The 20,933-nt window shown below is 45.7% G+C and overlaps 1 protein-coding gene across 1 annotated transcript in view; it reads right to left on the bottom strand.

Annotated features, from left to right (window-relative positions):
* Positions 1 to 2,698, bottom strand: part of OBSCN (obscurin, cytoskeletal calmodulin and titin-interacting RhoGEF) — a gene marked incomplete at both ends in the record, with an annotated part of 161,587 nt that extends 158,889 nt beyond the window's left edge. The window contains 1 exon segment of the mRNA XM_079538679.1: positions 1,573 to 2,698. Coding sequence (XP_079394805.1) covers positions 1,573 to 2,698 — 1,126 coding nt within the window.
* Between the last annotated feature and the right edge of the window lie 18,235 nt (positions 2,699 to 20,933).

The following is a 20,933-nucleotide window of genomic DNA, read 5'->3' as shown; positions in this document are numbered from 1 at the left end:
TGGGAATTATCAAACAAACATGGGGCAGTGCTTTTCAGAGCCAGACAGACACTAGATGAGGAAAGGAGCTGGAGCCACGCTCAACAAGAGCAGCCACCCCAGAACCTGGCTTGGTCTTCTCCTTTGAATCCCATCTCATGCAGTGATCACAGCTTTAGGAAGAGCCAAATGCTCCTTTCTACACCACTCAGCACCTCCACAGGATGGCAATGAGTGGGACTGGTGCCAGTGAGCTGCAAGGATTGAGTGTCACTGATGGACACAGAGCATGAGTCACTGCTGGGAAAGACAGTGAGAATGAAGAAATGTCCAGAAGAGGAAAGCCACAAAACTAAATGGCCAGTATGTCTTACAGACCAGTATGGAATGCAGGCACTTCCTATGCATTTGAATTTCTGACACATTTTGCTTTCATTTCAAAGAGTCAATTTTGCAGTGCAAAAGGTTTTTTGTTGTTGTTGTTGTTTTTTAGCTTGTTTTTTTACATCTGAGAATCAATTTATAGGTGCTGCCTGGGTTTCATACTGCTTGCTGAAGCCTTGCAAAATAGAAGTTTGAAAATACACAATTTCCTTTGTGAAAACGTGCATCACATTTGTTTATGTTCTGAAGAGCTTGATCTGATCTGCAGCAGTGCTGAGGGATGCTCTGAAGGCAAATCCATCACCCCCCCAAATACTGCAAGCAGAGGCTTCCTGGAGTTGGTGGAGTTCTGGGAGGACACCAGGACTGCAGGCTGCCCAACAGCACGAGCTGGGAAAAGGCTGAAGCAGCCTGGCAATAACAGGGCTGCTGGTGGGTCACTCTGGGCAGAACAGAGGAAGCTGTCATTGGAGTTGTATTAGGGCCCCTGCAGGGTCCAATGCAGCCTGACATATTCAGTTTGCAGAGAGGAGTTTTCTCTACTTCTGTTTAATGGCGTGTGGTGAGATTAGGAGTGTGGTGTGATTAAGCCCTGTAGTGAATTTAAAACCAGATATGATTAAAACCTGGAGGGGAAGATGGGGCTTTGGCACTCACTGGAATCAGAGGATGGTGGTTGATCTCTCACATTAAAGCTCCCATCTCTCCAGGTGTTATAATAAAGATCTAGTCCATCCCAGCTGGCCCACAGCGTGCCAGTTCTACATAGAACCATTAAGGTTGGATAAGACTACTAAGATCATCTTGTCTAACCATTAACCCATCACCACCATGCCCACTAATCCTTGCCACTCAAGGCAACATCTGCTCTTGAACACCTCCAGGAACAGTGACTCCACCACCTCCCTGCACAGCCTGTTCCAGTGCCCAACCACTCATTAGGAGAAGCAGTTTTTCTTAAAATCCACCCTGAAACATCAGCCATTCCTGACTGAAGCTTGTTTACGGTGCATCCTAAAGGCCTTCAGTGATGAGACTCCCCCTCCCCAGGCCACCTGTTGCAGTGCTATAACCCCATTTCGATCTGCAGGGGTTTTTACGTCCAACCCATGCTCTCTTCCTGCAGTTTGGTGGCAGAAGCTTTGCCCACTTTCACACCAAGCTAGAAGCATCACCTTCCCACTTGCAGGAGCAGGTGGAAGCGCTCACCTTTGACAGTGACCAACACAGAGCTGTAGGTCTGCCCTGCCAGGTTGGAGGCCGTGCAGGTGTACAGCCCATTGTCCACTTGCTTGCAGTAGAGGATCTTCAGCACAAAGTTCTCCTGATCATCCTCATAGATGACGTGCCTCCGCCCTTCCACAATGACCTCGTTGTCCTTCTTCCACACGATCTCCGGCTTCGGCTCCCCAGTCACGTAGCAGCTCAGCTTGGCGTGCTTCCCTTCCGTCACGCTGCAGGTGCGCGTCAGCGTCCCAAACATGGCATTGCGAGCGCCTTTGGTGGTGAGCCCGGCTGCCCGCTCGTAATCCCGGGAGAGGCTGTAACCGATGCCAGACAGCCCTTCTGTTTTGGAGTAAGACTGGGCTGACGTGGCATCGAGAGCCCCGTAGGAAACGTCCATCTTCCTGATCTCCTCCCGCCTCTTTTGCAAGTGAGACAACAAAGAGGAGGTTTTGCCACAGCTGGTATCGAAATGGCTGCCCGGGTTGGAACAGCCCTGCGATTCCACAACCAGCGCTGCGGAAGCGCTGGCGGAGCCGATGGGATTCTCAGCCCGACATGTGTATGTGCCACTGTCCCCCAGCCGGGCACACTGAATGGTGAGAGCATTGGACTCCCCAGCTGACTCTATCTGGAAGCGGCCAGCGTCAGCCCGGTTCCTCAGGTGTCTGCCATCTTTCTCCCAGTTCACAGAGAGGGGAGGGCTGCCTTGGACTCTGCATTTGAACATGGCATCCTCTCCCAAAGTTACTTTGATGGAGGAAGGTTTCTGGATGAAATATGGGGCCGACTCCGTGACCGTGGTCTCCTCTCCGACTTTGATGCTAACAGCTGCGAAAGCTTCCCCGATGGTGTTCTTGGCACGGCAGATGTATTGGCCGCTGTCCTCCAGGCTCAGATCATAGATTGTCAGCTGATAGAGGTCCCCATCTTCTGTGGTTTTAAACCTTCCCCCAGACCGGATGGGAAGTTTGTCCTTTTCCCAGCTCACAACTGGGATGGGGTTTCCAATGATTTGGCAGCTCAGTGTGGCATCCTTCCCCACGGACACTATAAATGCCTTCGGCCGGGTCAGGAAGCGGGGGACTCCACTGAATGAGCTGTAATCCATCTTGGTTACCTAAAGGATGAGAAAGAAAAATGTCACAAGCAAGCAGATTTGATGGTACAAGCAAACAACTGCTGCACTTTTGTGTTATCAGGACATTTGTCATCCAAAGCAATCTGATTGGAGTACATTTCCACTGTCCTTTTTATTAGGGGTGAGAAGACCTTGCATACTTCTTACGTTCAAACTGAGTGATGTGAATCTGCTGAGAAAGCAGCCCATTTTCCCACTGAAGTCACTGGGTAAAGTACAAGTCTTCAGGCAGTTCATACAGAAGCATCACGATGGCACTAAGAAAATGATCAGTGCTAGTGCTATATAACATATGGGCTGGTTTTGTGGTCATAAAGACATGAAACTCTGAGTGATGGGTCTACCTATCAAAATACCTTCTCTGTGCCCATCTTCCTTTCATCTATTCTTTTTTTCCTTTTCATTGCCCTGAGTCTCTTTTCAATATTTCTCCCTTTTCCTTGCATCTGTTGCTTTAATTCTGCCCATGTTAAGCACCCCACCTCTACTCTTGAGCCCCCTGCTCTTTATCCTAAGGCCTTGTTCTCTGAATCACGTCCACGCAGACCCACGTGAAGGAACAACCATGGGTAACATATACAGGAATCTAAACCAATGCCAGGCTTCCTAAAAAAAAGCATTATGTTGCTTAGGGCTTGCTGGAACGACATCTCAGCACCTGCTTACTGTGCTCTGAGCCCTTCACTTCAAGAAAGACTGGGAACTTCTAGAGAGAGCGCAGTGGAGGGCTACAGAGATGATGGGATGTGGGACATCTCCATTACGAGGAAATAAGGAGAGCCCTGAGACTGTTCAGCCTGGAGAAGGGTGAGGGGAGATGTCATCAATGCTTATATATATCCGATGGGCAGGAGTCGAGTGAATGGGGCCAAGCTTTTGGTGGTGGTGCCTGGCAGCAGGTCAAGGGGCAATGGGCACAAACTGAAGCACAGGAAATTCCATATGAAGATCAAAAACAAAAATTCTTTACTTTGAGAATGGCAGAGCACTGGCTGCCCAGAGAGCTGGTGGAGTCTACTTCTCTAGAGGCCTTCAAAACCCACCTGGATGCTTTCCTGTGCAACCTGCTGTAGGGAACTGCTTTAGCAGGAGGTGGGTCCTTTCCAATCCCTGTGATTCTGTGCTTTGCTTTCAGGGTTAGCTGCATAGCAGCTGTTTGGCAGCACAGATCAATCGAGAAGAATCATAGAATCATTAAGGTTGTAAAAGACCACCAGTATCTAGTTCAACTGTTAACCCATCCCCACCATGTCCACTAAAACATGTCCATCAGCATCGTATCCCCACAGTTCTTGAGCACTTCCAGGGGCAGCAGTGTTCAGAACTGAAGCTAACAGCAATTCTGGCGCCCCTGCATGCTGAGAAAGCCAGAAGCAATCCGTGGCACTCACTGTTCACAGAGCCCATCCGTTCCTGTGCAGCTGGAGAACATCACAGCAGAGCACAGCATTTTGAGTCACCTGAACTTTGCATGGTACACAGACTTACTCTGTTCCCTCACGACTCCTGAATATTCTTTGCCTTCTGCTGGAGTGAAACTACTTCTAATCCCTCAGGAGCAGCCCTGCTCTCTGCACAAGCACTTCTTGGATGAGCAAAGCACAGCTAAAGGCACCAGAAACCCAAGCGCAGCAGCTAACTGTGCCTGGAAAAAGGATTAGACAACAGAATAGAGCTCTGTAAGGAGAGCAAACCCCAGCTCTGAGCCTCTCTGAGAGCCCTGCTCCTGAGCAGTTTCTCCCCTAATCACTCCCTGTCTCCATGTGTGCAATGCCAGACACTTCTGCATTAGCAGCTTGCACCTCTTGAGCCATAGGAATGATTCAGAGGGTCTGCAGAGCTCTCACCTCTGTGCTCTTTCACCTTCAAAGTGCCACATACAGTGAAGCTACCAGGCACTGTGCTGGGAGGAACTCAAAGGAAATAATAACCAGTCACCACGACAGAAATATCCTGCTTAATCCTATGGCAGCCTGGCTTCCCTGCTGGCTACACATCCACCCCCTCTCTCACCCAATGGCAGATGACCTTACCACTTTCCCCTCCAACCTCCAGCAGAAAGCAGTGAGAACAAGCCAAAAACCTGCTTGGTTGCTTTAGCCGCAATTCAGGCAGAGGATTCACCAGGTTTTCCCCCCTCCTGGCAGAGTGGGTGGGAGGTGGCTGGGCTGCTCACCTGCACCACGACCTTGGGGAAGCTGCTCGTTTCCCCATGCCTTGGTTTTCCTCCCATTTCTTCTTCATGTCAAAACAGTGATGGGCTCACACTCAGCATATATGACAAAGTACTTACCTAGAATCACACTGAGGTTGGAAAAGAACATTCAGATCATCTAGTCCAACCATCTGTATACAACAAATCAGGCATGACATTAATAGCAAATTATTTTTCATTCCATTTACTCTGGTGGAGGTTGGAAGGCACAAACTGACATTAAAATTGAAGAATGGGAAAGTGGGGGCACAAAAATCCAGGATGGTATTCGTATGAATCATTGCTACTATTGAAGATGGTATCACAGTCTGCTCCAGAAATCTGTGAACCAGTTTGCACTTCCTATTCCCTTCAACTGCATCCAATCTCTGTCCTCGCTTGAGCTTTAAAGTATATTTCTCATAAACACTTGCAAGGCTGCAAGCAGAGAAGCTGCATGAATGGAAGATGCAGGCATTGGGCTGGAGCCAAAGTACACCGAAGTCAGTGGAAATTTCCACTGAGGTCAACTGACTGATGATCAGGGCCTTGTGCTCATTTGAGGCAGTAGAATTCTAATCGAGGGTGCTGAGATGCTGGGATTGAAGTTCACCCCTGGAGAATCAAGCAGTAGCATTTACTACAGTAACAAAGAATAAATTAAAACACAGGCTTGGAACCCATGCGCCAACCTTCCCTGCACATTAGGCTGAATTTCAGGCTGCATCGTAGCATCAAATTGTTTGGCCCTGTCTTTCGAAGGCATTGCCTTGTTTCATCCTTCAGACACCAACTCCATTCCAGCTTCAAACCCATGATATCACAAAGAGCAAAAAAAAAAAAAAAACAAAACCAAAAATGGTGTTTCCAACCTTGATGATTCTATGATTCCTTATTCCTTCGGTAGGCTGGACTAATAAAAACACATTTGTACATTCAAATAGGAGAAAAACCATTTCCCTTTGTTAGACTGAGAAATGGATGAGGAGCAGGATGGAGCACAGAGCCTTGTGGGCATATTGCTGTAAGGCCAAGAGTTGATTTTTCTAGAGTGTAACATTGTAAGAAGTTTACTAAGCAAATACACTAATGGAGACTCCTTGCAGGCACACACAAACTTCAGTGCCAATATTGACCCTCTGCAAACGTGAGGACTGATCTCTTCATAATCATAGGGCAACAAAACATGAGTAAACCTCGTCAGTGCAAATGCCCCTTCCAATTAATCTTAGACATTTACCAGTGCCACGTTTCACTTTATAATCTTACTGTGATGCATCATTTGCAGCAGAGATCACATTCACATGTATTTCTGAGCATACTGGGAGCAAAGTACTGGGAGCAAATTTGGCCTGTGCTTTTATCCATTCAATTTTTCCACTTTTTTCATGTGTCAGATAATACAAATAAAATCAAATCACTGCCCAGGAAACAACAGACGGCCATGCACACAGTCAGGGTTCCACAACCGTGGAGATGTGGCACTGAGAGACGTGGTGGGGGTGGGTTGGGGTTGGAAATATCAGAGGTCTTTTCCAACCTGAATGATTCTGTGACTCTAACATCTGCCTAAAGCCAAACAAATGCTGAAGTCTTAATGCAGACCAAAAGCACAGAGGTTCTCCAGAACCCACGTTAAGACCTGTGCCATGCCTGCTGTAGAGTTCATCTTTCCTGGACTTACTTCTGCAGCCTTGCTATCCATCCTCTCCTGAGATAAGGGGCAATATAATTAGGGAAGCTCCTGTTTCTGAGCCCCAAACCTTTCAAAGAATATCATTAAAACATAAAGCTTCAGATAAAAATCAAGGCAGTGATGGTATTTATGCAGTTTACATGTCATATCTGCCTGTGTTTTTCCATCTAAAAATCAGAGCAAACTGCTCTGTGGGTGGGATGGGAAGCTGATGGATCATAAAACGGACAGTGCAGATTTCCTTTGATGTTTTAAGTGCTGCTGGGCAGTAATCTCACTGCCTTATTGCTTCTAACAAGCTCTCAGGGAACAGAGGTCAGAAAGCAAACGGCATGAGTGCAGGGTCAGTTGCAAGCTCAGTGATGTCAGAGCAATGGACACCTAGGAACCATTACAGTGGTGCTTCACAGATGAAAGGCACAGCAGCACAGCCAGTGCTCCGTGCCCATTATGTCTCCAAACGAGGTGCACACAGAGATTTGCACAGATAGACTGATCTGAGATGACGGCATTCATCTGGCGCCTGCTTGATCAGAGCAGGAATGGGATCTGTCAGTGAGGAGCTGAATGCAGAGCTGAGCTTGGCCTACTCTGAATTCCACTGCAGTGAGGGACAGCAGATCTGGCACATCCAAAGGTCACAGGATGAGCAGTGGAAGAGCTTGCTGTGGTGGCTGAAGGATAGGTGTGCTATAGGAGATGTAGACACAGAGAAGTCTGTGCAATAAACTAAGCCTACTGCAGTAAGCTTCTGTCTCAACTCAGGGTAGGGCTTACTTGCACTCCGTGTTGCCTCTGTAGCTGGCTAAAACCTACAGGAGAGGTTAAGGGAAGCTTCCTAAGTGGCTATTTGCTAACACGTGGTGCTCAACATGAGCAACCTGAGCAAAATTTGGCTATGCTCATGACAATTTTACCATTTTGACCTGCAGAAGTCAATTAGGGCTAATTACGCAGCAAGTATCTAGGAAGGGACCTGCATCAACTCACACTCCTGGAATAAATCCTTTCTCAACACACTGAATATTTCTAACAACTGGTAGCAAATAAAAGACTCAAACCTTCAGAAAATTCCAACAAGCATCACCCACATGGTTTGTGCAACCACTGGGCAATGTAGCCAGATCACCTTCCAGTCATATAAGCAATGTGTGGTAGTTACACAGTTGGTGTAACACATGGGAGACTGAAGTGAAATAGATGAGTTAATCAATATAAATCCAATAATCCCCACTCCAGATTACGTGACATCTTTTGTTTTTCTAAGCCTGAAGCCACCCAGGCTGCTCTGATCAAACATAAGTAACATCTACAACACAGGGGAGGCCGTAGGTGTAGGGCGATGCTCATTGCTGCTTCACAGGGGTGAAAAGGACAGAAATAGAGGAGAAATATAATTCTGGGGACAGAAAAGGGATGATGTAAATGCTAGTAAATTCATCACGAATTTCTTCCAATTGGGTTTTGCCTGTACCATATCCTGGATGCAAGTGGCTATGGCAGAACACCTCCACCTGCGTAGGCAGCAAAGACTGGGAGCTTGAACAAGTGAACCTGGGAGGTTCAGGAGCACAGTGGACTCACACTGATTTATATCACTTAATTAATCCTTTCCATAGACTTCTCTCTCCCTTGCAACAGAATCACAGCATCACCTAGGTTAGAAAATACCTTCAAGATCACAAGGTGCCACCACTGAACTATGTCACTGCAAGAAAGATATTGAGGCCCTGGAACGTGTTCAAAGGAGGGCAACAAAGCTGGTGAGGGGTCTGGAACACAGGCCATATGAGGAGAGGCTGAAGGAGCTGGGAATGTTCAGCCTGGAGAAGAGGAGGCTCAGGGGAGACCTCACTGCTCTCTATAACTTCCTGAAGGGAGGTTGTAGTGACCTGGGGGTCGGCCTCTTCTCTCGTGTCATTAGTGATAGGAGCAGAGGGAATGGCTTCAAGCTACGGCAGGGGAGATTCAGGCTGGACATGAGGAAGTATTACTTTTCAGAAAGGGTGGTCAGGCACTGGAATGGATGCCCAGGGAGGTGGTGGAGTCACCGAGCCTGGGGGTGTTCAAGGAAAGGCTGGATGTTGTGTTGAGGGACATGGTTTAGTGGGAGCTATTGGGAATAGGTGAACGGTTGGACTGGATGATCTCTTAGGTCTTTTCCAACCTTAGTGATTCTATGATTCTATGATTCTATGTCCTCTGGTGTCACCCCCGTGCATTCCTTAAATACCCCCAGGGATGGGGACTCCAGCACTTTCTTGAGCAGCCCATTCCAACACCTTCCCTTGAAGAAATCCTTCCCAATATCCAATCTAAATCTCTTCTGGCACAACCTGCATCCACATCCTTGCAATATATCACTTCTAACACAGATATCCTTAAATAAAACAGTCCTGAAACAAACACCCCCAACTCTCACATACTTTCCCATCAGCATTAACAGAGCAATAAACTCACTTCTATTAAGCTGGAAGACTTAAAGTGTATTTAAGGGGAGGGAGCTGCGAGATGACAGCAGCCATAGGGACAAAGAATTCCCTCAATGAGCCACGATCCTCCGTCTCCAGCGCCTGTAATCTAACGAGGACGTCACCGTCCTAACAGCCACTCCACCCCATTTTGCTGTGGGGACAGAAATAGCTTCAGCTGTCGGGCTCCATCTCTGCTCATCACAGCCACTTGGAGAAATGTGAGGAGGGTGGGGGCAGTGGTTTGAATCGGTGTCGGCACCGGCGAGGAGCTCAGAGGGAAAGAGCTCTCACTAAGGATTGCGCCCTGCAAATAAACCCTACAAGCTCTTCTTGCTGTCACTTCCCTCATTTTTCCAGGCTCTTCATTCATGCTGCTATCACAAGTTTGGGGACAAATTACATCAAACACAACCAATAGAAGTTTAATGCTGACTCTCCCCTATTTTCTCCTCTAACTTGATCTGTGTTTCTTTTTTGACGCAGCCAGAAGTAAGCAAGCAATGCAATCCATGTTTGTCCCCCAGCTGAAGGATGGATTTACCATCTTCACCCTCGGCTCCATCTCCGAACGCGCTTCACAAACCACACTCCAGTGCAGTAACACTGACACAGAAACAACCTCACCCTTCCACAGCCACAAACGCCGTTCTCTTTTTTATCCCAAATACCCAAATCTCACACCTCCCCGCAGCTGAAGGTTTCGGTCTTACCTGGAGCCTGAGGAGATAAAAATCCGTGGGCAGGGTGACAGAAAGCCGCTTCCTATGAAGATGACAGAAGGTGGAAGGGGGAAAAGGGGAACAGAGGACGTGGGGACACCATGTTGGCTTTGGTTCCCCCCTTTCCCCTTCAGCAAAATAAAACAGAAACCCCAGCGGCGATAGGGACGCACGGCACAAGGTCCCCCTGAGTTCCCCGCAGTGCCTTCGCCGCTCGGGGTTAGGCTGTGCCACCCCCTGCCCACCCCTCCTGGCTGTCACATTGCTGACGTGCTTTGCTTTCCCCCCACAGCACAGCTCCAAAATAGCTCTGGGTGTCATTTACCGGAGAGATTAGGTTTCCTGCGGGAGAGAAGCAAAAGGGCATGGTTTGGGGAATGGATGGGGTGGGTGGCACAGAGGTGGTGTGGGGGGACAGAGTGGGTCAGAGCTGCTCAGATCCATCCCACAGCCAAGGGATAAATACACAGGGACTGAGGGCAGGCAGATACCAACTTCAGACACCGCTCCTCTCTAAAGGAATCACAAAATCAGTCCAGTTGGAAAAGACCTCTAAGATCCCCAGTCCAACCCCACCCCATCCCCACTGTGCCCATGGACCACGTCCCTCAGTGCCACATTTACACATTACTGAACACCTTCCTCAAAGGTACCAGCTCAATCATAGGTGTATTTAGAACCACAGTGGCCAATAAGCAGCAATAACAAAGCAACATCTTGCTTTTTGCAGCATGAATCTTCTCTGAACACTGCAGAAATGGCTTTGAGTTGCACATCTCAGAGATATAAAAATTGCACTTCCTACATAGCAGTAGAACTGCTAATTTCAAACTATTTTCTCAAAGCAGATTTTGCAATCAAAGTTTGCTGTTTAGAGTTTAAACCCCAGTCCCACTATTAATCTGAGAGCTAGAACAGACCCAGCTGGCTGCCCCTGCACCACTTCACCTCCACATGGCCATCAGGAGGGAACTACGAGATACGTTTATTTATGGCAGCAAACAAAGCAGATAACATTCTGAGTGTCTGAGAGCAGGGCTCAGCTGGAGGCACGGCAATATCAAGGTTGGAAAAGACCAGTCAGAACATGCAGCCCAACCACCACCCCATACCTGCCATGAAAAATGTTGACTCAGTCACTTTCCAGAGGAAAATCCCAAAGGGGATTATTAGAAATGTTGAAAGTAGGGGCTGAAAAGAGGAAGAGGGACCAAAGGCAGGGGACCGTGGCAGCTGTACAATGCACAACATCAATGTACAGTTATTGAAGCTGTTTCTGCCTTGGTCTGCACATAGCAGAAACCATAATTTTGAAGCCTCTAGTTAAGTCTCACATTAGGTTTGTGTTGGGTGAAAACTAAAACCCAGTATTGGTCTGGATGCCAGTGAGGTTACACTGGAAGAAAAGCTGAAGGAGAAGGTGATGAAGAAAGGTAGTATGATCAGAAGGATTCCATGAACGTAACACAATGGGATGAGCGAGGATGTTGGCCAACAAAAGACACTGAAGCCATCCAGTGCTACAAGTAGGGCTGGTTTCTCTGCACTGAAGTTAGGCACAGGACACAGCTGACTGGTGACTTTTATGAGGGAGAGGAAAGGACACAGTTCTCAAATCTTCCCATGGCCACAGTCCATCACTCACCAACGTGACATGGAGAAATGGCAAGTTTCTGCTCAGCTTCCCCATTCCTTTCGAGTCAAAATATAATCACGTTACCCTGAAAAATGACCCTAAAATTCCAGGATTGAGGTGGAAAAAACCATACCTAGATCTCACATGGTGCTTTCCAAAGATCTTCCCGACGATAGAAAAAGCCCAGGAAGAAGCAGATGCATCCTGGCTTATGACAGCACTGGGAGAGCTTCATAACTCTGAACCAGAAAACGCTACGAAGAGATGAAGTTCACAATGCAGATCAGAGTATTGTTATAAAGACCATTAAGTCAGAAATTGTGGGGGGGGGGGGGGAAAAAAAGAGAGAAGTAAGCTACCTGTACCACATCTCAGGAGATAAGGAGAGGAAAACTGAAAAACCACAGCTTTTTTGTCAACAGAAGGGAAATGAACAGCAGGCCAGCTGGACTGGGAAACCTTGAATGTCTTTGAGTCCAGGATTCCAGACAGTTTTCCACCCAGTTTGCTCTCTACCCATCCAGTCTGTATTTGAAGATAAGGATGCATGGGTGAAAAATAACAAAATCATGATAAAATCCACTGCTTTCCCCATCCCCAACTACCTCATTGCAGAAGGCCCCAGGTTGGCTCTGGCACCACCAACTGTTGATCTATCCACACCTACTGTTCCTAATCACCTGCTGGTCCTTCATGGCCACAGGGAAGATTTCCTCTGTAATTTTTTCAGTTGCACGTGTTTGCTTTGCTCAACAATCATTCTATCTAGATCAGTTGCTGCAGATGGAGGTGTTGTCGACAGGGTGATGGATCTCATTGACTCTATTAAAGCACTTTGACTTTCAGTATGGAGCCACTGACTTTGAGCTGTCCACGGAACTTGAAGCACTGCTGCAGATTTCACTGTGCCTGCAGGTTAATTACAAGGCAGTTGCAGGCAGCCTTGTAAGCTTCTACTTAACTCTATTCCATGTCCCTTCTTGCTTCCAGTCTCAGTCGTTTACTCACTAGACACAACTTGGGCAAACAATTCCAAACGTGACTGGGAGTGAAAACACGTAGCCTGAATAACAAAGTCACACTTCCTCCCATACTTCGTAAAGTTTTACAATAGCAAATGAGGTGAAATGTGATATCCAGTTGAAAGAGTCAGGAGAATTTATGAAGACACGACGTAACTTGCACACTGGTCGGGATATTTGAGCAATACAGGTTTTCAAACCATCTTTGAAATATTCATAGAGGTCTTTACCTACTTTAGGTCTCTAGTTCTTGTTTCTATATTCCTCCTAAAAGAGTTCATTGCAGTCACACCTGAGCTGCCTGTGCAGGAACATCAGGACAACCACCCAGAGTCGTAAATAACAGCCATACAAGTTGCTTCCTTCTGGAGATCCCAACCACCATCAGGCACAGAAGGTGAAACAAATGGAAAGAAAGTCTGTGGCAGCTCAGCTTTGGCATGAAGCATCAGTGACCACCTACTTACTTGCAGTTTTTGGGAGAGCATTTGTGAACTGTCAGACACATTAGAAGAGCTCAAGAGCATGAATAGCACTGTGCTGTCCTTCTCTACTCATCCTCATTGTAAGACAAAGAAATTATTGGGATCACATTTAGCTCACATCATCTAAGCTAATGTCCTACTCCACACTGCTCTCCAGGTGTTACTTTGAGACAGAGGCAAAGGCTCACAATAAGCTTTATTACAAACGACTTGCAACTTTGGTTGCTCCCCAGCAGCTTAGGCTGCCCAGGACCCCACATCCACGGCCTTGGGCACCACCAGGAAAGCTCAAGAAACATCAGACAACATTGGAAGGGCTTCCAGCACCCAATACTCTGGTTCACCTGTTGCATTTCAAAGGTGTTTGTTTTAAGGAGAGCTTTTAAACATACTTTGGTCAAACAAACGTGTGACCATCTTGTGTGGGAGAATCTTTCCTACACTCTGAAAAGGAAGCACCAAAACTGGGTTTAACTCCAAAAAACTGTCACATTTATCCAATGGGAAGAAGATCCCTGTTGGAATTACTCCCACCTTGATGTATATTCAGGAGCATTTGCCTCATGGTTTCACCCATCTCCTTGCAGCTTGTTTGTGCAGTCCTGAGTGCTGGCAGAGACTGCAAGACAAGAGAACATCTCTCAGGAACTTTTATAGACTGACTCAAGTATCTTGACAATGAAGAAAAGGCAATCTGTCTGTGGAAAGGCAATCAAGAACAAACAAAAGTGACACACGCTTAGTACTAAATGCTTCCAAAAATAGCTTATAAAAGGTTCATACAGCCATCTTTTTCAGTGTTTTTGCATCTTTAACATAAACCTCTTTCTAGGCAGTAGATCTGAACCATTTGTCCTGTAACCTTGCGGGCCCTGAACAGGACAAACACTCCATGCCCTTCTATTCTGGCAGGAATCCTTGACACAGATGCAGACTGTCATTCTCGCTCATCCTCAGCAGCTCTGGTTCTGACCCACTGATTGGATCAGTGATCAGGTTGGATATCAGGAAGAATTTCTTCTCAGAAAGAGCAGTGATGCAGTGGCACAGGCTGCCCAGGGAGGTGGTGTGGTCACCAGCCCTGGAGGTGTTCAAGGACCACAGGGATCTGGCATTAAGGGACATGGTCAGTGGGCATGGTGGGGGTGGGCTGGACTTGGAAATTTAGTGGTCTTTTCCAACCTGAACGATCCTACGATTTGTTACCTTTGATTGGACTAAATCCACTAAGCTTGAAGAGTAAGGATCAAAACCAGGCACAGTTCCACTACTGCTGTGCTGGGGAAGAGCAGGATTACCGCAGGCTCTCCATCCCTTTGTATCCCATTCTGCCTACTTCAAAGCAGCCAGGCATTGCTGATCCCAAATCTGCTTGTCCTCCCCGTAATCCCCTAATCCTTCACAGAACTGCATCTGCACAACCATTTCCTATGCTGTCATTGTCCACTGGATTATTTTTAACCCTTTCCCTCTGAGAACTTCATATATTTTTTCAGACTTCTCAGATTTGTGATTGTGGAACTCTAAATCCGATGTACCAAGGCTGTGACAGACTGCACAAAACTCAAATTTTTGGTAACAAATTGGTGCCTACAGCAGAGCTCATTTGATTTCATTTGACAAAACCCTCTGTCCTCACAAGTGCTATGAAACCAAACTTCTCCTTCCCCCAGGCACCTGCTTAAGGCTCCAGGTGAAAGCATGACCAACCTCGAGCTTTTCTATAAATACAGCTATAGAGCACAACTGCAAATTGCTCCCGCTGTGCAGCTGATAAACTTTTGAAGGGACATTCATCATTACCTACTTTCCATTGCATGACCTCACATTCCTCTTAAGCTTTACTGACGCATACCAGAAGCCAAAGGGTAGAGAGAGAGCTAGAGGAGATGTTGCCAGACTTCTCATAGGTACAGAAAAACCTACAAAGTCAAGGAAATCCCAAACAGGACAGGAGAAAAGGGAATATTTTCTTTATGAGGGTGGTGCAGCATTGGAACAAGCACTCAGAGAGGCTGTGTAGCGTCCACTCAAATTTCTCCACGAGTGGACAAGACCCTGAGCTATGAAACTGGCTGTGCTATGAGCAGGGGTGGAAGCAGATACTGCAGGAGTCCGTTCCAACGACGGTATTTTGTGATCCTATGGGCTCATCAGTTTATATGAGATGTCATTGAGTTGGACCTGATCCCTTCCAACTTAGGACAGTCTATGATTCTCTTCATGAAAGTTGTCTAATATGTCCTGAATGTTGCATGGCTCAGCTTTGATATCAAGGGAATGAAGGTATTTATATAAGATCCACCTGTGACCAGGCTTCCATCCTTTCTCCGCAGACTATTTTCTTCATGAAGAAAAAGCTGCTAGTCACAGAACCACAGAATCACCCGGGTTGGAAGGGACCTCAAGGATCATGTAGTTCCAACCCCCCTGCCTAGCAGGGCCACCAAACATACACATTTAGATCAGGACATACACATTTAGATCAGGCTTAGTCACAGGTTAGTCATCAGATTTAGTCACAGGTACTGGATTGATTTCTTCTTTTACAGTGAGAGCAATGCAGTTGTCATTGCTAAATAATATTCTCTGTAGAAAATAGACACTTCTAAAAATAAAACTGTTCCTCAAAAATGTTTCCATTGCTGTTAAGCAAACACCGTGTCTCCCATGGGGATTTCTTTGTATTTCTTCTTTCTGATCCCTGCCTTTTTCTGTTACAGCTTCACTTGTAAATACTCCAGCATTCCTGAAAACACACATTCCTGAAGAGCAGAGGTTTTTTGGGTGGTTGAGTTTATTTCTTCACTTTTTCTTCCCACCCTAGTGATATTGCTTCCAGAAGTGACATTTCCATGAAGGCTAGATTCAGAAACATGTTCGTAGCAGGTTCCTCTGACCAAACATCACCAAGTGCCAGTAGCTTGCCAACCATTTCCTGGCTCCTCAGCATGAGCAGCACCTTTCACCACAAGGTTGAAGATTTTTACACTGAATAAAATAGAATTTAATCATAATCAAGTACTCATCTGTTTGTGAACAACTTCTCTGCTGAGAGTGGTGAAGCTCTTGAAAGATATGCCGACATCCTGGAGCACACACAGTCATCTGGAGAGATCAGACAGGAGCTGGGCAGAAAGTATTGCATGTAAGTATTTAGAAAATACTAAACCATCAGAAGAAATGAGCCCTTTCCCAGTGACTCAGCAAGTCCCAGTGCCTCCCAAACACCTCCTTACCTTCACGTTGCCTCTCCAGCTCACCCATCTGTTGTCCTGCTGAGCTGTGCATTTCCTTACTCTACACACTTGAAATTTATGCATCCATCCACATCCCAGTTCATCAGCTGGAAATCAGAAGTCTTCTCAGCAACATTAACAAGCACTAAGGAAACAATTTTCATTTTTATATAGAACTATATCAGAACCAGGATAATCCTAATGGATTCCTTCCAAACTGGGATATTCAGTGGTGACTCCAATCTCAACACTATAACCAAACTACACGTCTTCATCAATCAGCATTATTTAAAAGATTAATTTGAGGCTGTGGTGGAGGAAATAGGCTGGGCTAGGAGGAAAATGTTTGACTGTTTTCACAAGTATCTTCCTTTGCAGGCAAGTTGCCAGCATAGTTATACTAAAACAGTTGCAATTATTCCATTGCAGGTGTTTTGGAACAAGTATCAAAGCAACCAGGCTGTATTTGAGTAAACACAAAGAGAGCCATCAGTGGAGGCACGTTTCCCTAAGCTCATGCTCAGGAACAGCGCTCCAAAAATCCTGTTCTCTCCACATCTGACATTGCTGCCCTCAGTTCTGAGCAGTAACATAGCATGCCCCTTGGAAATCTCATGCCAGGCTCCTCGAGACAAACCAACTCATCCTCCTATGAGCCGTGCAATGCTTGAACTGCTACCAGTAACAAATTCACTGTGTAAAATAGGATTAATCCCATCAACAACAGATTTCACAAGGGGCAGCTTATAACCCATCTTTAATTAGTGGAGGAACCGTGGACCTGTCAGCCAAAGCAGCTGGCCAGACTTGCAGCACAGCATCTTTGTGTCACTGAGATAAATCACCCTCAACCCTTATAAACTGCTTAGCTATTGTGTGCAGGAGGGTGTCTGACTCTGCTAAGTGCTGGTAGTTTATCTGTGACATTCTTTGGCTTTTGATGCTTAAGCCCACCCAGTGTGCACGCAGACGCCCTGTCAACGTGCAAACCCAGATTTTGGAGTTTCCATATACCTGAGATCAGCCAAAACCATCTTGCTGAGGTGGGGGAAGTACAGCTCTGCACATCAGTGATCTGCAAAGCGCTGCCTTCTTTCAGCATCTTTTAGGGCATCCAGCATAAAGGAGCTCTGTTGCCACTTCAGCTCATCAATGAGCAGCCTTGCACAACTCTGCATCCAGCTCAAAGGATCTTCCAAGCCCAATAAAAACAAACCCAAACTGCCCCTTCTTCACCCACAGGACGTGTCAAAATAATAAAGTCAATGTCATAAAAAGGGAAGATTTTAATTGTTTTCTTAACTGTGTTAAAGCAGAACACACAACATCTTTTCAAGGCAGAATGACAAAACAAGTTAAACTCTCTTGAAGAACAGCAGCTGACAAATAGTGCAGACTGATTGAAACAACAAGCCATAAGTATTTATTAAGGAGGCATACGACACAGCTGGTTATATAAAAGGAATCAGTCACATTCATAATACCCCAATAAATTACACTGGCCATTATTAAGTACAGATTTCTCTCCTTTCTGAGACTCTCACACACGTAACACAAACCTTCTCATCAACTTTGGCTGTTGTCTCACCAGCAATTATGGTTGAATTGTACTTTCACACACTGCTGTTGGGTCTATTGAGTGGATCAGCTCTGAGTCCTCCTGCAGTGACACCAGCAGTGTCAAACTTGCTATAAAATACATGAGTTTGAACAACAAACGTGTAAAAGATGCTTCAGACACCAAATAGTATATTAAAATACAGACACTGTTCATCTTTGCATATATCATATAAAACAAAAGGAAACTTTTCCCCCTTATATAATGGGAGGCAGCCTAATTTGGTGAAAAAAAACGATGCTCAGTAAGTTATTACTGTGCATAAATGAGTTTTAAACTGGTTGTATTTCATACAACTAAAAAATGTAAAGTAATTTCCAGCTGGCAGGGACTGCAAGTTGATTGTTCATCCTTTCTAACCCTCTTCTGAGAGACCAAATGTGAACAATTGCCAAATGAGCATTAGAAAGGAAAAGAAGCAGAGAGGATTTATAGCTCCACTTGCCCACATTTTTTCAAGTTGCTCCCAGCCCCAGGTATTTCTGGTCTCTAAAAGCACAGACAGCACACATTTTTTGCACCTCTGATTACAGTATTGCTAATGAAGAAAAATAACGACCTCCCATTTTATGTAACTGAAATTGATTGGCAAAGTGATATATATGTATATATATTTTTTTAAGTTAGAAAGTGCCCTACAACAAAAAGTGAGGGATGCCTGATTTCATATTGCATTCCCAAAACAACAGGGAGTGCTGGTGGCAATGAACTGCTCCAGAAATCAATCCAGGCCTTCAGATGGCTACAGCTCATTTCTGTCCAAGCAAGTGGGAGAGAAACAAGGTGCAAAATCCTTCATGAAACCCACGCATTCAATTCAGCCAAAGCTCCTGCTGTGGGTCCATTCCTCAGCTTTAAGAGGAAAACAATCCTGTTAATTCCATGTTTGTCAGCATAGAAAGAAACAAAATCAAGGTCAGGAACACACTTTGCTGTAGTTTCTTGATAGCCAGTGCTCCAAGCTGCTGGCTTAGTGGAAGCAGGGCCACAACACCCATCTTTTCAGTAGCCTAGTGCACTTATTTAAAAATAACATTAATTAAATACATGCATCCCAAAGTCCACAGCTCTCATACATTCACCAATGTGCAACAGTCACTCTTGTCCAACATCACGTACAGCTTTTAAGACTTAATAATCCTGAAGAAGTTTTCTCCACCTTAATGACACTACAAAGATAACATAGAATAGTGGGGCCATAAAGTAGAACCAAATACATCAGCAGGGCAGTAATGATGCTAGGAGCAAAATCCTCAAAGCACCACTGCTTAGGGTTGCTCCGAAGTGCAGCACTGACATCATCACTCCTGAACAGAGTAAAACAAAGTCAGCTCTCAGAACAGGTAAGAAAATAAGCTTTAAAGAAATTCATACAGGCTTAAGGTTTGTTGGTTGCATAACCTCTGTAGCAGTTCAAACATGGCAACAACAAATTCCAACATCCTACGTGAAGCTCAGAGCAATAGCCTCTGTGCTGTAAGGCAAATCAGCTCCAAAAGATGCACGCCCAGGTAGGGAGGTTTATGGCAGCAGTGAATACCAACAGCAAAGAAAAACATTCAGCCTGGGAAGAAAAAGCAACAAGAGCAGCTCAGGAACAATTCAGTCTGCCAAACATTTCTGAGAACAGCCCAGGCAGACAAAGAGCACGAGCCCAGACTGCCTCCCTGCCTGTTGCTCCAGGGAAATTGGAGACAAAGTAATGCAAACTTCTTAGTGTAAGTTGATATAAATCCCACCAGATTCATTTAATTTCCAGAGGTATCTGTGGAATCTGAAGAAAAGCAGGGATGCCAAACCTGCTACCAGGAATGACATCCTGGCTCTGATGCAGGGCCTTCCTCTGAGAAACAGCAGAACCAAATCACAAGAACCCAATGGCTACTGCAGTGCCCAGAAGTAACTGAGCCTTATGTTTTACCTTGTGTTGGACTCCCACTTTGGGATTTTAAAACATGACAGATCCACACTGCATGAAAAAACACCTAACTTAGCAATAACTGGGACTTGAGAGGGGACTTTGAAGAGTCTTGTTTCCTTAGGTGGGAGCAGATCTGTAGCACTGCTACAACTCATTCAAAAAGTGTGAACTGCAAAAAATCAGCCCAGGAAAAGAAATAAATTAAGTATCTCAGTAGACCTACTTATGGAAACAAAGCAAAGCAATTTTACCCTATTGCTTCACAAATGGGAAGAAAACAGTATAAATAAGAAACAAACACAGACTGTGAAATGAAGTTACCTCTCCGGGTTAAGTGTGAGCTAACAGCCCAAAGCTTTGCTCTCGTTGAAGTCAGCAACTGTGAGGATGATCAGCAGCTAAAGCCAGGAGCATTATCCTTATCCACACCAACAATTCAGTGCAAATACACATCCCATGCACTGTGACTCTGCAGCAATGGTGCACAGCACTACCAGCCCACCCCAGCTGTTGTCAGATGCAGCCACACTGTAACTCCTTGTAAACAGGTAATTAAACAGCAGTGCAAAACAGAGGTGAGCCTCCTGCTACTTACTGTGCTCAGAAACAAACTGCTGAAGGCACATTAACAACATTAGGAATCAGTTGAGAACACGTCCCTGGAGAGTAATGATGAATGCACAGCACCACAGTAAGATGGACCCTGCTCTATACACACCCTGCTACAGGGTGCTCCTGCAGGACCACAGCTGTTCTTCCCAGCTCTGCCTTCCTGTCAATACAGTAATCACAATTAAAAATTAGCCATGGGCTGAAATACTGCAGACTCCACTTTTCCAGCTGTGTAACAGGGGATCGGTTTCTCAAAAGCCAGTTTCACCATCTTAATTTGTGCAAAACGCTGCACCGGCACAAAGAAAACCCTCACACTCAAAGCAACTCTCCAGTGCCCCGTGTTTCTTTGCCTTCGAACATTCTGCAAGTGCAATAACTGGAAACAATTCTGGATTTACCCACAAAAGGTCAAACTGCACTTTGAATGCTATGGAACACAGATGCATCTCTATTTATACCTCTCAATAACTTCCCTTATGCTTAATTCACTTTGCAAGTGAGAACTGCTCTCCAAAGCCATTCATTACTGCAGCAATAGCTAAGAGCCACAGCTGGTTAGCAGTCACATGGAAGTGGTGCTGTTGCA

This window comes from Tetrao urogallus, assembly GCF_951394365.1.
Source record: "Tetrao urogallus genome assembly, chromosome: 7".
In the NCBI taxonomy this organism is placed as follows: Eukaryota; Metazoa; Chordata; class Aves; order Galliformes; family Phasianidae; genus Tetrao; species Tetrao urogallus.
This window is presented reverse-complemented; position numbering and strand designations above follow the sequence as displayed.